At 39.8% G+C, this 15,583-nt stretch overlaps 1 protein-coding gene across 1 annotated transcript in view; it reads left to right on the top strand.

Moving 5' to 3' along the window:
* SNTB2 (syntrophin beta 2) overlaps positions 1–15,583 on the top strand; it is a 97,496-nt gene that overhangs the window by 42,096 nt on the left and 39,817 nt on the right. The window contains exons 2-3 of the mRNA XM_029213518.1: positions 1,741–1,954; positions 14,137–14,347. Coding sequence (XP_029069351.1) covers positions 1,741–1,954; positions 14,137–14,347 — 425 coding nt within the window. The remainder of the gene's footprint in view (positions 1–1,740; positions 1,955–14,136; positions 14,348–15,583) is intronic.

Here is a 15,583-nt window from a genome sequence, read left to right as displayed (position 1 = left end):
GGCTCTAGGCACATAGGCTTCAGTAGTTGTGGCTCGCGGGCTCTAGAGCGCAGGCTCAGTAGTTGTGGCGCACAGGCTTAGTTGCTCCTCGGCATGTGGGATCTTCCTGGACCAGGGCTCGAACCCTTGTCCCCTGCATTGGCAGGTGGATTCTTAACCACTGCGCCACCAGGGAAACCCTGAATTTTGTTTTATATGCATGTATTACCTATTCGAAAAAGAAACAATATTCTAAAGACTTGTTAGCTGTGTTTTTAGAAACATAGCTGATTATTTTTTAGATTTAGTAATCTATTTCTTACTAAAGTTTCATAGGCTTGTAAAGCTTCTAATGCTATAAAATATTAATACTAGCTATTATGACATTGATAAGCATTGATAATGATATCTTTCTAGTTTTTCAGTTCCCATGATACTAGTCTAATGACCTACCACAGTGGAATTTTAGAGGAGGTAGATTACTGATGTAACATATGTTGATGTTAGAAGAGGAAATGGTGACCGATTTATCTACATTCAACGATTTATTGACATTTTAATGCTTTTTAAGATTTTACTAAAAAAGGATTTAATAATCTTCAGTTTATCTAGTTTTTGAAATAAGAGCACAGTGCCTCAAATGATAGTAGTTGCCAGTCATGAATGAGGTAAAAGAAGTATTTTATATGTCTTAAAATTGAACTTAAAAGAAAAACGTTTCGCATATAAAAACGTTTCGCATATAATTTAATCTTAATTAAGATTAAATATCTTAATTTGGGGCTACCGTTAATAGAAATACCTTGTTTTTGACTATGTTTTTGTACTTGTTTTTCAAAGCTATAATGGTTTGTTTCCAAAGCTGTCTCCCTTACTAGACTGGGCATTCTTTGAAGGCAGGGTCCATGCCTAAGTTGCTCTTGTATTCTCAGTGGCTAGCCTAATGCCTGATACTTGGAAGGTAGCTGAAAATGTTGACTGAGTTGAATCGAATTGAAGTAGAGATACATAGCTTAGTCTGGAGAAGAGAGAGATCATCTCGGTCTTCATATATCTAAAGGGTTCTCATGTGGAAGAGATTAAGTTTGTTCTATATGGCTTCTGTAGTCAGCAAACCAATGGGTGGAAGTTTCAAGTTTCTAAATGTTGAGTTGTCTAAAGCTAGATGGGGCTGTCTCAGGAGGTACTGAATCTATCCAGATTCATTCATGATGGCCAACTACTGAGATAATTCAGGTATTTAATTGTTCATTTTTTCCTTCACTCATTTATTCAAACATTTACTGAGTAGGCACTGGTCTGGATTTTAGACACCAAGATTGAATAAATTGTAAACCCTGCCTTTGGGGAACTCGCAGCCAGCAGGGAACTGAAGTATTAACAGAGGATTACAACCCAGGGTGCTTAGAAGTTGCTACAGAAGAGTAATGGTAATACCCTGGAGAGAGTGAACAGGAAAGGCTGCTGAGGAGGTGACTCTTGAGTAGAGTTGGCCAGGCCAACAAAGGGAGAAAGGAGTCCTAAGCAGAAGCAACAATATGCAAAGACTCAGAAGTTAAAGTTTTTAGGATAGAGTAGTGGTATATCATTTGGATTACATGCTCTTAAAGCACCCTCCAATCCTAAGATTCTGTGTGCTGGCTCTTTAACTTCGTGTATTTTTTCACTTCATGCCAGATAGTTTGTGTATGTATATATTTCAGTTGTTATTTTTCATAGGAAGCAAAAATACTAACCTTCTTCTTTGATTTTTGTTCATAGTTAAATTCATCCGAGAAGTAACGCCATATATCAAGAAGCCATCGTTAGTATCAGATCTGCCATGGGAAGGTGCAGCTCCCCAGTCACCAAGCTTTAGTGGCAGTGAGGACTCCGGTTCTCCAAAACACCAGAACAGCACCAAGGACAGGAAGGTCATCCCTCTCAAAATGTGCTTTGCTGCTAGAAACCTAAGCATGCCGGACCTGGAAAACAGGTGAGCTGTACCTAAGGAGAACATTGTACTCACAGCTTTGCAAACTTACAGATATGTTGCAATATTACTTTCTCCCTTTGCGTATTTTTATGCAATAATATGACTGTTGACTAAATTATATAGAGGAAAACATCAGTCTGAGATGAGAGAATCATTTTTGTACTTCCATATTTAAATTACTTCACACATATGTACATATATAGATCAATTTTGGATGAACACACAAGAAGCTTAATGATGGTTATGCCTGGGGAATGAAATGGGATTAGAAGGTAGAAGGAAAGAAGAGGCTTCTGCTTTTCATTTTAAACCTTTCTGGAGTGTTACTATTAGTTTATTCATTATGAATATTACTTAATAATAGAAAAAGTCTTGTCCAAGAAATTTAAAAAAATATCTCCTAGGAGGAAATTCCTTATACTATGGTTAGTGTAAAGAATCAGAGATCTTAAAAAAAAAGAAAAAAGAATCAGAGATCTTCATTATAGGTCAGGCTGCATCAACTAATAACGTGACTGTGGCAAGTTAGCTTCTTTTGACCTCAGTTTCCTCATTTGTGAAATGAGAGCATTGGATTGGATAATTTCTAATGTCCCTCCTAGTTCTATCACCATTTGGGTTCTATGACTTTGTCTTCATTAATGCCATGACGTGGTACTGGTAAAGCCAGTGTCTGGTTAGAGATCAGGGGAAAAAAAGAGATAAAGAAAGTAGTCCAAAGACATAGTTAAGGACAAACTTTTTATAATATACTTTCGCTTTTATGGTCTCCTCTGATCTGAATGCACAGCCAGGTGCCTAATCAGGATGGGATGGTTCACAGAAGACAGCAAGAAGCTGAATGACCTTCTTGGGCATTTTAGGCCATGGGGACATGGAAGCTCCTGCTCTATAAAATATTATGTGTATGCTGGAAAGAGTTGAGCTCTGCAATCACACAGACCTTGGTTTGAATCCAAACTAGATCACCTGCTCCAAAGAAGGCTCTGAGCAAGTTCCTTCACCTCTATAAACCTCCATATTCTCAGTGATTAAAAAAAAAGAATAACTCAGTGTGCAGAGTAAATGGCATAACACACATGAAGCCCTTTGTATAGAGCCAAACATATAGTAGGTTCTCAAGAAATAGTAGCTTAAAAAGTCTTAATTGGGCTTCCCTGGTGGTGCAGTGGTTGAGAATCCGCCTGCTGATGCAGGGGACACGGGTTCGTGCCCTGGTCCAGGAGGATCCCACATGCCGCGGAGCGGCTGGGCCCGTGAGCCATGGCCGCTGAGCCTGCGCTTCCAGAGCCTGTGCTCCACAATGGGAGAGGCCGCAACAGTGAGAGGCCCGTGTACTGCCAAAAAAAAAAAAAAAAGTCTTAACTGCTAACTTTGTATACATACATACTTACATACATATATATATATTTTGGCCACGCCATGCAGCTTGTGGGATCTTAGTTCCCTGACCAGGGATTGAACTCGAGCCCTCAGAGGTGAAAGTGCAGAGTCCTAACCACTGGACAGCCAGGTAATTCCCATGTATACATATTTTGAAAATTACATTCTGATACATTTGTATTGTTTTTATTTGCTTTCTTTTAAAAGTTCAAGACATAGAAATTACTTCTTATATACAGGTTTATTTGTGAAAGATTGTGTGTATATTGAAGCATATATAAATACAGAACAGCTTGATCTTTAAAGGAATGCTTTTTTTTTTCATACAGTAAGAATCTAATTTGTACTTATGCATACCAGGGTCGGGGGGGGGGATAGATTGGGAGATTGGGATTGACATATAAACACTACTATGTATAAAATAGATAACTCATGAGAGTAGACGGTAAAGCACAGGGAACTCTACTCAGTGCTCTGTGGTGACCTAAGTGGGAAGGAAATCCAAGGAAGAGGGGATATATGTATATGTGTGGCTGATTCACTTTGTTGTACAGCAGAAACTAACACAACATTGTAAAGCAACTATGCTCCAATAAAAATAAAGGAAAAAGAATCTAATTTTTAAAGTAAATAATCAACTGCCTCTTAAATTCAAGTTAAAAATTTTTTCTCAAATGAGATATATTTATGTAGAGACTTTGATCTGTTAATCATGTACTTAAAAAAATTATGTAGTTAGGACTATAGAGAAGGAATTAGAATAGAGTTACAATGTGATAAAGAGAACAAATAGACATTAAATTTGTCAACTGATTGTCAGGCTGAGGAAAGTATTCAGGCTAAGTCCCTTCATAATAAATCATTTCTTTTTCTTAAAATAAATTTATTTATTTATTTTTGGCTGCCTTAGGTCTTGCTGCACGCGGGCTTTCTCTAGTTGCGGCGAGCGGGGCCTACTCTTCGTTGCAATGTGTGGGCTTCTCGTTGCAGTGGCTTCTCTTGTTGTAGAGCACAGGCTCTAGGCGTGTGGGCTTCAGTAGTTGTTGCTCGCGGGCTCTAGAGCTCAGGCTCAGTAGTTGTGGCACATGGGCTTAGTAGCTCCGCGGCATGTGGGATCTTCCCGGACCAAGGCTCAAACCCATGTCCCCTGCGTTGGCAGGTGGATCCTTAACCACTGTGCCACCAGGGAAGTCCCTATAAGTCATTTCTGAGAATGAGAATAGATTGTTGTCTTAGTCTGTTCAGGCTGCTGTAACAAAATACCATAAACTGGGTGGCTTATAAACAACAGAAATTTACTTTTCACAGTTAGGGAAAAGCCTTGGAAGTCTAAGATCAAGGCACTGGCATATTTAGTGTCTGGCGAAGGCCCACTTCCTGATTCATAGATGGTCATTTTCTTGCTATATTCTCACATGGCAGAGAAATCTAGACAGCTCCCTGGGGTCTCTCTCATGAGAGCACTAATCCCATCTGTGAGGGCTCTGCCCTTACAATCTAATCGCCTCCCAGAGGCCCCATCTTCTAATTTTGTCACATTTGGGGTTAGGATTTTTTTTTTTTTTTATGGTACACGGGCCTCTCACTGTTGTGGCCTCTCCCATTGCGGAGCACAGGCTCCAGACGCGCAGGCTCAGTGGCCATGGCTCACAGGCCTAGCCACTCCGCGGCACGTGGGATCTTCCTGGACCGGGGCACGAACCCGTGTCCCCTGCATCAGCAGACGGACTCTCAACCACTGCGCCACCAGGGAAGCCCCCATATAGTTTTATTTCTGTTTCATTTTTAAAATGTTTCATTCAAGTAAAATTAAAGTTAATATTCTTTTTTTAAAAAATAATTTAATTAATTTATTTATTTTTGGCTGTGTTGGGTCTTTGTTTCTGTGCGAGGGCTTTCTCTAGTTGCGGCGAGCAGGGGCCACTCTTCATCGTGGTGCGCGGGCCTCTCATTATCGCGGCCTCTCTTGTTGCGGAGCACAGGCTCTAGACGCGCAGGCTCAGTAGTTGTGGCTCACGGGCCTAGTTGCTCCGCGGCATGTGGGATCTTCCCAGACCAGGGCTCGAACCTGTGTCCCCTGCATTGGCAGGCGGACTCTCAACCACTGCGCCACCAGGGAAGCCCCGGGGTTAGGATTTTAACATGAATTTGAGGCAGGGACACAAACATTCAGCCTACAGCACCTGTAGTGCTGCTGATATATTTCTATAGCACGCTGGGGTTGTGGGAGGGAGAGAAGGAAGGAGGAAGGTGATATGACTTGGCTGTATTGCTGAAAGTGGTGCTAGTTTATCATCCACTAAGACATCTTTTAGAGCTCAATAACCTTGACCTTTATTAAAACTTGGGGCTGCATTCTCTTTAGCGTATATGCTAAAGACATTTGGTGGATGGTCAAGTTTGAAGTAGATTTTCAGAAACAACAGAAGAGGGCAGTTTGGGCTATAAGAGTTGTATCACACCGTGCTCTTCAGTAAGATGATCAGTCTACTTATTACTCTACAAGGATAGGTCTTAGAAGAGTTAGGCTTTTGCAGATTATCAGGCTTAATGCTGCAAAGTAATTCGTTTCCAAAGTTACTTAAAATAGCAAATTTGGGAACTTCCATGGTGGTCGCATGGTTAAGACTCCGTGTGCAGTGCTCTCAGTGCAGGGGGCACGGGTTCGATCCCTGGTTGGGGAACTAAGATCCAGCATGCTGCATGGCGTGGCCAAAAAAAGAAAAAAAAATACCAGATTTGCAAATGATCTGCTTTTTGTAAAATATAAGTTGGAAGAGATTCAGGGTTATTCTTATGTCACTCTTACTTGCATTCCAGTGTGCTTTCTAGAGAAAAAGAAAAGCAGTAGAATTGCAGGTACCTGGCAAAATTATGCTTAACTTTGGTTATACCCACAGGAATGTGAACATCTATCCTAAGTGTCTTGGTAGAAAAAAATGTTCAGAGCCATTGAGTAATTAGACTGAAGTTAGGGTGATGGACTTTGTAACTTTAGGCAAACTGTTTGTTTTCATAAGCCTTGGTTTCCTCCTGTATAAAATGAAAGGTTATATGAGGATTAAATAAGAGAACAATTATAAAATTGGCATAGTATGCTCTCAATATATTATTATTATAGGTGCTGTTGGTGTCCTTCTGACCTTAAATAAGTCCCTTAATTCCTCTGTCCTCCTGTTTTTTTCTTTCTGTAAAATGGACATAATAATGCTTGCTCAACTCTGTTCTTTTACTTCAAGGATAAATAAGATAGTATCTGTAAAGTCACTTGGAGCTCTTTGATCCTTAAATTTATCTCAGCTCTGTCAAAGGAAATGTCATGACAGGTAACACAGCTGCAACATTTAAAGCCATGGAGAAAACCACTTCATTTAGGAACAGCAAAAATAAGTTTCATCAGGACATCTGTCACCAAGATATTTATCACATTGCAGCCTTATATAACTGACCATATTTCTATTTGAAAATCTTAATCTTCCACATAGTCTTTGGTAAAACTCTGACAAGGAATAGGCTTAGATGTGCCCTAATCTGGAAAATAATTATGAATCTGGTATTTAAGCCCTACATAGGCAAGTGGATTCCCATCATCATTTTTTCCCTAACAATTTATTATGAAAATCTTCAAACATACAGCAAAGTCGAAAGAATTTTATAGTCAACACTCATTTTTCCACGACCTAGATTCTACCATTAACATTTTACTATATATACTTTATCATGGATTGGCCCACCTATCCATCCGTCAATCCATCTTAATTTTCTTTGATGCATTTCAAAGTGAATTGCACACATTAGAATATTTCTCTCTACTCAAGCGTGCATATAGAGTTCAGTGTTTTTGTTGTAGCTTTTTTCTTTTGAGACAATATTTGCATACAATAAAATACACAAATCCTAAATTTTGACAGATGCCTAAAATTACGTAACCCAAGCCTATCAAGATACAGGACATTACTGTTACCTTGGAAAGTTTTCTTTTTCCCCTTCCCAGTCAATTCCCTCTCCCACCTTCCAAGGCTACTACTGTTCTGACTTGCTGTCATAGATCTGTTTCAGCTATTCTAAAACTTCATGTAAATGTAGTCATATCATATGTACTTTTTTGTGATAGAATTATTTAGCTCAGCATAAGAAATTTGAGATTCATTCTTCTTGTTGCATGTAACAATAACTCTTTCTCTTTTATTGCTGAGTAGTGTTATGTTTTATGAATATAGCATAGTTTCTTTATCCATTTTCCTATTCACGGATACCTGAGCTATTTCCAGTTTGGAGCTAATATTAATAAAGTTACTATGAATATTTTGTACAGCTCTTGTGGGCATACATTTTTATTTCTCTTGGATAAATTCTTAGGAGTGAAACTGCTGGCTGAAAGGGTAGGTGTATGTTTAGGTTTGTTTTTTTTGGTTGTTTTTTTTTTTTATGTTTTTTAAAAAACTGCCAGGCTTTTTTCCAGAGTGGTTGTGCCATTTTACATGCCCACCAGCAGTGTGTGAGAGTTTCCATTGCTTCACATCCTTGCCAGCATTGGTAGTGTCAGTCTTCTTAATATTAACTATTCTGATGGGTGTGTAGTGGAATCTCTTTGTGGTTCATCCTTCATTTCAATGTAAAGACTTCACTTTCTAGATAAAAAACTTATTTGACATGAGAGGAAAGCATCCTTTTTTTCTGTTTTACTACATTGATTTAGTTTCGCTATCTAAAGCTGAGAAAAAGTGCTAACCATCAGAATGAATAAGTAAGGAGGCAGGGGAAGTTTATTTGCTTCTTCCACCTCTAGTCCTCAAGACCTCACTAGATGCTTCTGATAGTTATAAGCGGTTCATTGTGGAAAGTGAAAGCTAAATAAATAATGACAAAGTCCAGGGAGAGAACATGAGCCTGTTCCTTAGCAAACAGCATTGTGGGCAGTGCGGAGTTTAGCGAGGACAAGGTGTTCTTAAACGCTGCTTTTCGGAAATGTAAATCTGTTATCATTGAGCTGGTTCACAATGTCTGGGTCATCTTCACTTCTGCTGTTTTCCATGTAAAAGGTAAATTTTGGCTTTATGATGTATAAAACAACATGATTATTACTAAATTGAACACATAAGTTATGTCAAAGACTTTACTAAGCAGAAGAAATAAGCAGGCTAGACTTAAGAATCCTATGCTTCTGTGGACCTAAACATGATCTGATTCATCTGATCAGAATGTAATTGCATTTCTCAGGAAATCCTCAGTGGTTTGACCGGAGGCCAGAACTCTTCACACTGTAGCTGTCTCTTCCTCTCTCCTGAGGGCCCAAACAATGACTGGCAGACTGCCTCCAAACTTTTATTCGTAGAATTTTCATTTGAATTTGTCTTTTAAAACAGCAGTAGACATTAGGAAACACTTTGTCCCCTTTATCAGCTCTAGGGGCTGCTTCTTTAAAGGCAAACAGACTTCTGGATCCTAGAATCATTAGTCCTGTTTTGGAGTTTATTTTCTGTTTCTTCTAATTTAATTTTCTATTTTACAATCACTTTTTAAGAAACACTGCAAAATTTCTTTTCATGAAAAATTGGTGATTCTGTCCTGGGAACTGTTTTATTTCCTGTTTTCATCTTTTTCCAGCCTAGTGGTCCCATGATCTTTTCCTGCTTAATCAGGTTAAGTTTATTTTATATCAGACTTATTTTCCTTTCTTTCAGTTATTAATAAGTAGGATCTTTAACATCGGGATTTTCAGTTTAAACTGTGGCAAAGGAGCTGTGTCTGAGAGACTCTCCCAGGAACTGTATGAGGTATAAAGGCTTTTTCAGAAGGTGAATGTTTTGTGTCCGGAGAAGGATGAACTGATTCCTGCCTTTAGCTCTAAGTAGGTCAGTAGGAGGAGTGAAAGAAATTTTTTGTCATAGTTTTGCAACAACTTTTAGCATGCGATTAAGGATGTTAAGCTGGTTACAGTGCCAAAACAACCAGCTGGAAGTAAATAGCCTCTGTTGAAAACAACTAGCCTGGTATAGGGTCTAAATTAAGGACATCACTGGCTCTTGCACTCAGTTTGGTGGAATGAGGGTGGATATGAATCTTCTTCTGGGTTGAGGGTGGGGCAGTCACTGGCCGCTGGGGATGGGGAATGCTGAAACAATCAGCCGGCCTCTTTATTTTAGCTGAGTGCTTTACTCCCACTTCCAGAGGTAACTGGTGCCTCCAGTTCCCCAGCCTCTTCAGGATTCTGCAACATGGATCGGCTTGGATTTGACCCTCCCCACTTTTCTTAGGTCTGCTCTGTCTGTTTGCCAGCTTCCAAAATTTTGTTGTAGTCGCTCTTCTCCTCTTCTCCCCTTCTCCCTGAGCTTGTAGGATTATGCTTTTTAAACATTCTCTTTAAAGTTTGGTGGTGACTTCTTACATACAGCACCAAAAGCACAGTACATAAAAGAAAAAATTGATAAGTTGAACTTCATTAAAATTAAAAACTACTCTGTAACAGATACTGTGTACTGGAGTTCTCCAGAGAAAGAAGCAACGGGATGGATAGATAGTTAGATAGATTTATTTATTTATTATAGGAATTAGCTCATGCAGTTGTGGAGACCAAGAAGTCCCATGATCTGTTGTCTGCAGGTTGGAGAAACAGGAAAACCAGTCTTATAATTCACCCCGAGTTCAAAGGCCCAAGAACCAGGAACGCCAATGTGTGAGGGCAGGAGAAGAAGATGGTTGTCCCAACTCAAGAAGAGAGCAAACTTGCCTGCCCCCCCACCGCTTTTTTATTCTATTCATGCCCTCGGTGAATTGGATGATGCCCACCTGCATTGTCGAGGGCCATCTTCTTTACTCAGTCTACTGATGATGCTAATCTATTCCAGAAACACCCTCACAGACACACACAGAAATAATGTTTTACCAGCTACCTGGACATCCCTTAGCCCAGTCAAGTTGACACATAAAATTAACCGTCACACACTGTTAAGAGAACGAAAGGATAAGCTACAGACTGGGAGAAAATCTTTGTGAAATACATATCAGGTAAAGGACTGATATCCAAAATTTACAAAGAATTCCTAGGACTTCCCTGGTGGTGCAGCGGTTGAGAGTCTGCCTGCCGATGCAGGGGACACGGGTTCGTGCCCCGGTCCGGGAGGATCCCACATGCAGCGGAGCGGCTGGGCCTGTGAGCCATGGCCGCTGAGCCTGCGCGTCCGGAGCCTGTGCTCCGCAACGGGAGAGGCCACAACAGTGAGAGGCCCGCGTACCGCAAAAAACCAAAAAAGAATTTCTAAAACTCAACAATAAGAAAACAACCCAATTTTAAAATGGACAATAGATCTGATCTGAACAGACACTTCACCAGAGAAGAACTACAGATGGCAAATAAGCATATGAAAGGTGCTCAGATCATATGCCATTAGGGAATTGCAAATTAAAACAATGAGTTACCACTATACACATATTAGAATGGCCAAAATCCACCTGACAGTACCACATGCTGGCAAAGATTTATAGTAACAGGAAGGCTTATTCATTGATGGTAGGAACGCAAAATGCTACGGCTACTTTGGAAGACAATTTGGCAGTTTCTTACAAAGCTAAACGTAGTCTTACCCTGTGACCCAGCAGTTGTGCTCCTTGGTATTTACACAAAGGAGTCAAAAACTTATATCCACACAAAAACCTACACACAAATGCTTTAATCGTAATTGCTAAAACTTGAAAACAACCAAGAGGTCCTTCAATAAATAGGTGAATGGATAAACAAACTGTGGTTCATCCAGACAGTAGAATATTATTCAATGATAAAAAGAGGTGAGCTGTCAAGCCACAGAAGACATGGAGGAACCTTAAATGCATATTGCTAAGTGAAAGAATCCAGTCTGAAAAGCTTACGTACTGTAAGATTCCTTGGAAACAGTAAAAGGATCAGCAGTTGCCAGGAGTTCAGAGCCAGGGAGTGAGTGTAATATACTATTTTAAACCGTCCCATAATAAATGTATAACTATTTTTCTTTTAGAAAATATAATCTTTTTTTTTTTTTTTTTGCGGTCCGTGGGCCTCTCACTATTGTGGCCTCTCCCGTTGCGGAGCACAGGCTCCGGACGCGCAGGCTCAGCGGCCATGGCTCTCGGGCCCAGCCGCGCTGCAGCATGTGGGATCCTCCCGGACTGGGGCAGGAACCCGCGTCCCGTGCATCGGCAGGTGGACCCTCAACCACTGCGCCACCAGGGAAGCCCCTAGGAAATATAATCATTTTCTTAGCCAACAAATATTTATGTTAAGGACCATGACGGCAACAATTGATATAGTGGAAAATAACATTAAAAAGAAAAAACATTATAAAGTAATATAGAGGACTAAACAAAGGTCAACGTGAATGTTAAGCTATTTGTCAGAAATCTCTTTTCTTCTTCTACTTTTGCTGAGCTTTTAGGATGGAGGTGTTCCTCCTGACTAGGAATGTGTCCTGCTGGTGAGCTCTGTGTAGTCTCATCCTTCTTGGGTCCAATTAAACCTCCCCAGGCCATTTCTCTTTTGTAATCCATCTTACATCCCACCATAAAATTATTATTATTATTATTTTGGCCATGCCAAGTAGCTTGTGGGATATATATATATATCTCACATTTTGTTTATCCATTCCATCAATAGACATTTGGGTTGTTTCCACCTTTTGGTTATTGTGAATGATGCTGCTGTGAACCTAGGTGTACAGATATCTCATAAAATTATTTTTAATTCATTGTTTTGATCATATCGTTCCCTTGTTGAGAATCCTCAGTGATTCCATGTTGCTTACCAATTAATATTCAGACTTAACCTGCTATTCAAAACCCTCTAAATTTTAATCCCAAGCTACTTCTCACTGTATTTAGCTATAGGATAGGAAATCAAATAAATTCATCAGAACTGTAACTAAAACAGAAAGCAGGATAGCTTATGACTTGCTGTTTAAAGATATTTCAAGTGTGGGCTTTGTGAAGTGTTTTGGCTGGTCACAGATCTTATTTTATGTTTTGACTATTTTCTAGAACTTTCTGGCCTACTTGGCTATTGCCCTAGAACTGTGAAGGCATATAAAACATGGATAGACTGGTGGCTAGACCTTCAGGTAGCTAGAAGGGTAAGTCTAGTGGGAGGGCACGTGAGTAGGTAAGTAGGTAGGTACCAGTTAGATGTGTTTATAAATTGACTCACAGCATGACACCAGCTTGGTAAGTGTGCCCCAGAGGTGTAGAGGCCTCCATTGCAGTCCTGCTTTGCTACTCCCATCTTGGGAGTGCCTTTTTTAGCCAGGAACTTTGTGGTAGTTGTCACAGTTCTTTATAGAAGTAGTTTTTGTAACCTGTAATTGTGTATTAGTTAATTATAAATTTTCTGCTTTCTGCATTAGATGATAGTCCCAGTGAGAGTAGAGATTAGTGTTTTTTGCCTATCTTTTTCACTGCTGTATCTCTAACACAGTGTCAAGCATAGTATCTGGCATACAGTAGGTTCTCAATAAATGTTTATTTAAGAAAGGGTGGGGCTTCCCTGGTGGCGCAGTGGTTGAGAGTCCGCCTGCCAATGCAGGAGACACAGGTTCGTGAGCCGGTCCGGGAAGATCCCACATGCCGCGGAGCGGCTAGGCCAGTGAGCCATGGCCGCTGAGCCTGCGCATCTGGAGCACAGCGCTCCGCGATGGGAGAGGCCGCAACAGTGAGAGGGCCGCGTAAAAAAAAAAGAAAGGGTGGACTGACCAGAGTTCAAATGAGAACGAATATTTGCCATATTAAGTATGGCAAATTAAAATATTTGGAATTGTAAAGGAATTTCTAAACAGGACAAAAGAGAGGGATGCAAGCTTCAAGGCAGAAATGCCTAGTGTACATGTAAACTGGTCATCTTTGACAGGTGATGTGGGATCTAGTGACAGTGCTGCAAGGAACCAAAAACTATCTTCAGAAAGATGAAAGAATAAAAAGATCTCTCCTTGGTCAGTGGCAGTTTGTCAATTTCCAGCCTACCACATTATTTTTCCATTTTAAAAGATATGTATGTTCACTGTTAGAACACAGCAGTGTATATATGTTAGTCATTTATTGAATGATTTTTAAAATTCATCTTGGCAAAAACTTTGATCAAAACACAAAATAGTACCCAACAAATTGCTTTATGAGGAATTTGTTGAGTATACTTTTAAAAAAATTTATGTAATTCCTAAAGGTTACTTTTGAAGTATAGATTGTTCACAGTTGAGTATTAACAAATAATAGTCATAGAGTTGAAGATCTCTTAACTATTCTTCTACCATGATTCAGCGGATGATTTAATCATATAATGTTACCCAGACCCTCAAAAACAATTACAAATTTTCGTAAAGAGTCATTCTTCAGCTATTTTCTTTATTTCACACAGTGGAAATTTCAGTTCACTGTTTGGCAGTAGGTTCTATATATCTTGCAATACTGTATACCAGAGTTTTCTAAGTATTTAAAAAAATATTAGTTCTTTCTTTACAATGTGCCTATGAGATTCAACAAGCACGCTTTCTATTTCTTTGACATGGAAATTAAGGCAAAGTGCAGTGTTCTACTACAGTACTCTGCAGTAGGTTCCCTTATCTTAGATCATTACATTAATACTGAAACAACAGACCCAGCAGTTAGTCTTTCCGATGATGATCTTTCCACATGTGGATCTCTCTGGAATTGGACCCTAAGGAATTAAGAGAAAGTATTTATATTCTGGAATGTAAAAGTAGATTTCCAGTTAAGTATGTTAAACCATGGCAGGTTTGATGGCTTCTGATCTAGCTCACTTTTTTTTTTCTTTTTCCACACAGATTGATAGAGCTACATTCTCCTGATAGCAGGAACACGTTGATCCTACGTTGCAAGGATACAGCCACAGCGCACTCCTGGTTCGTAGCTATCCACACCAACATAATGGCTCTCCTCCCACAGGTGTTGGCTGAACTCAATGCCATGCTTGGTGCAACCAGTACAGCAGGAGGCAGCAAGGAGGTTAAGCACATTGCCTGGCTGGCAGAACAGGTAGGCTGGGAGGCAGGGCAGGGTCTCACCGGGTCACTACTCAGAGCCAGGATGCTTCCCCCATTTCGTATGTCTGTAATGTTTATCATGCAGTCAGGCCCTGGATGTCTAGCTTGCAGATCTTTTGTTAGTCTTTTGTTTCTCCTCCCCTAGTGTTTAGTTGTTTGTTGCTAATTATCACCTCTACCAGAAGAATTGACTGTCGTGATCATCATCATCATAACATAACTAAAAAGGGGTTCTTAGTAACATCTGTATCCTTAATGACTAAAGATAATTTTCACGGTTTTAGAATAGGATCCGCAAACTTCTTCTGCAAAGGGCTATTAGTGCTACAACTACTTGACTCTGCCATTATAGCACGAAAACAGTCATAGACAATATGAACATGAATAGATGTGACTGTGTTTCAATAAAACTTTATTTACGAAAAGAGATAGTGGGCTGTATGTGGCCCACAAGTCATAGTTTCCCAATTCCTGTTCTAGTCTATTGACAGAGTTTCAGGGACAACAGGCTTACTCCCCTGGTCTGGGAAAATTATAAAATATACAAAATACTTTACAAGCCATTAAACACATGTATAGTTGTCTTCTACAACTGAAAAATGAAAAGAAGAGAAACAAGAAGACCTAAGTAGATGTTGGGTGAAGGGGAAGGAAGGATATAATCCAAGTTATTTAGATCCAAATTTGGCAAAAGGGAGACTAAAAGTTATACATGATGTTACAATACATCCTTTTTCTTTCTGGTCCTTCACTGTCAGCTGGGCCAGAGGGAGTTGAAAACAGAAGACAGAATAGGGATTCAGAGATGAGTGTTCAAGTGCTAGCTCTGTTTTTCACTGGTTTTAGATCTTTTTAAAAGTGCCTTCATATCTTTGCATCCTAGTTTCTTCGTGTGTGCAAGGGGGCAGGGATTATTGCATCAGTATCAGCCCAGACAGGTTTTGTTCTTTTGCGTTGTTGTTTTGTTTTAAATACAGTTTCCCAGGTCTGGCTCCCCATGTTCCCCATCAAGAGTTCACATTTGGTAGACCGATGGTGGGGCCTGGAAATCTCATTTGGCTCCCTAGGTGATTGTGTAGTGGATTTTGGACTCCACTGATTTAGTTTTTTTTCAGCCGTGAAATTTTACGAACATTCCAAATAATGTTTCTAATAAATTATAACACAGAATTCGTACTGTGATGATTTCTAGGAGTCATAATTAGAATAACTAAGCAGAAGAAACTAA

Source organism: Monodon monoceros, unplaced genomic scaffold (assembly GCF_005190385.1).
Source record: "Monodon monoceros isolate NGI ecotype Baffin Bay Population unplaced genomic scaffold, NGI_Narwhal_1 Super_Scaffold_10, whole genome shotgun sequence".
Classification (NCBI taxonomy): domain Eukaryota; kingdom Metazoa; phylum Chordata; class Mammalia; order Artiodactyla; family Monodontidae; genus Monodon; species Monodon monoceros.
The sequence above is the reverse complement of the archived record's forward strand: the minus strand, read 5'-3'. Positions and strand labels throughout refer to the sequence as shown.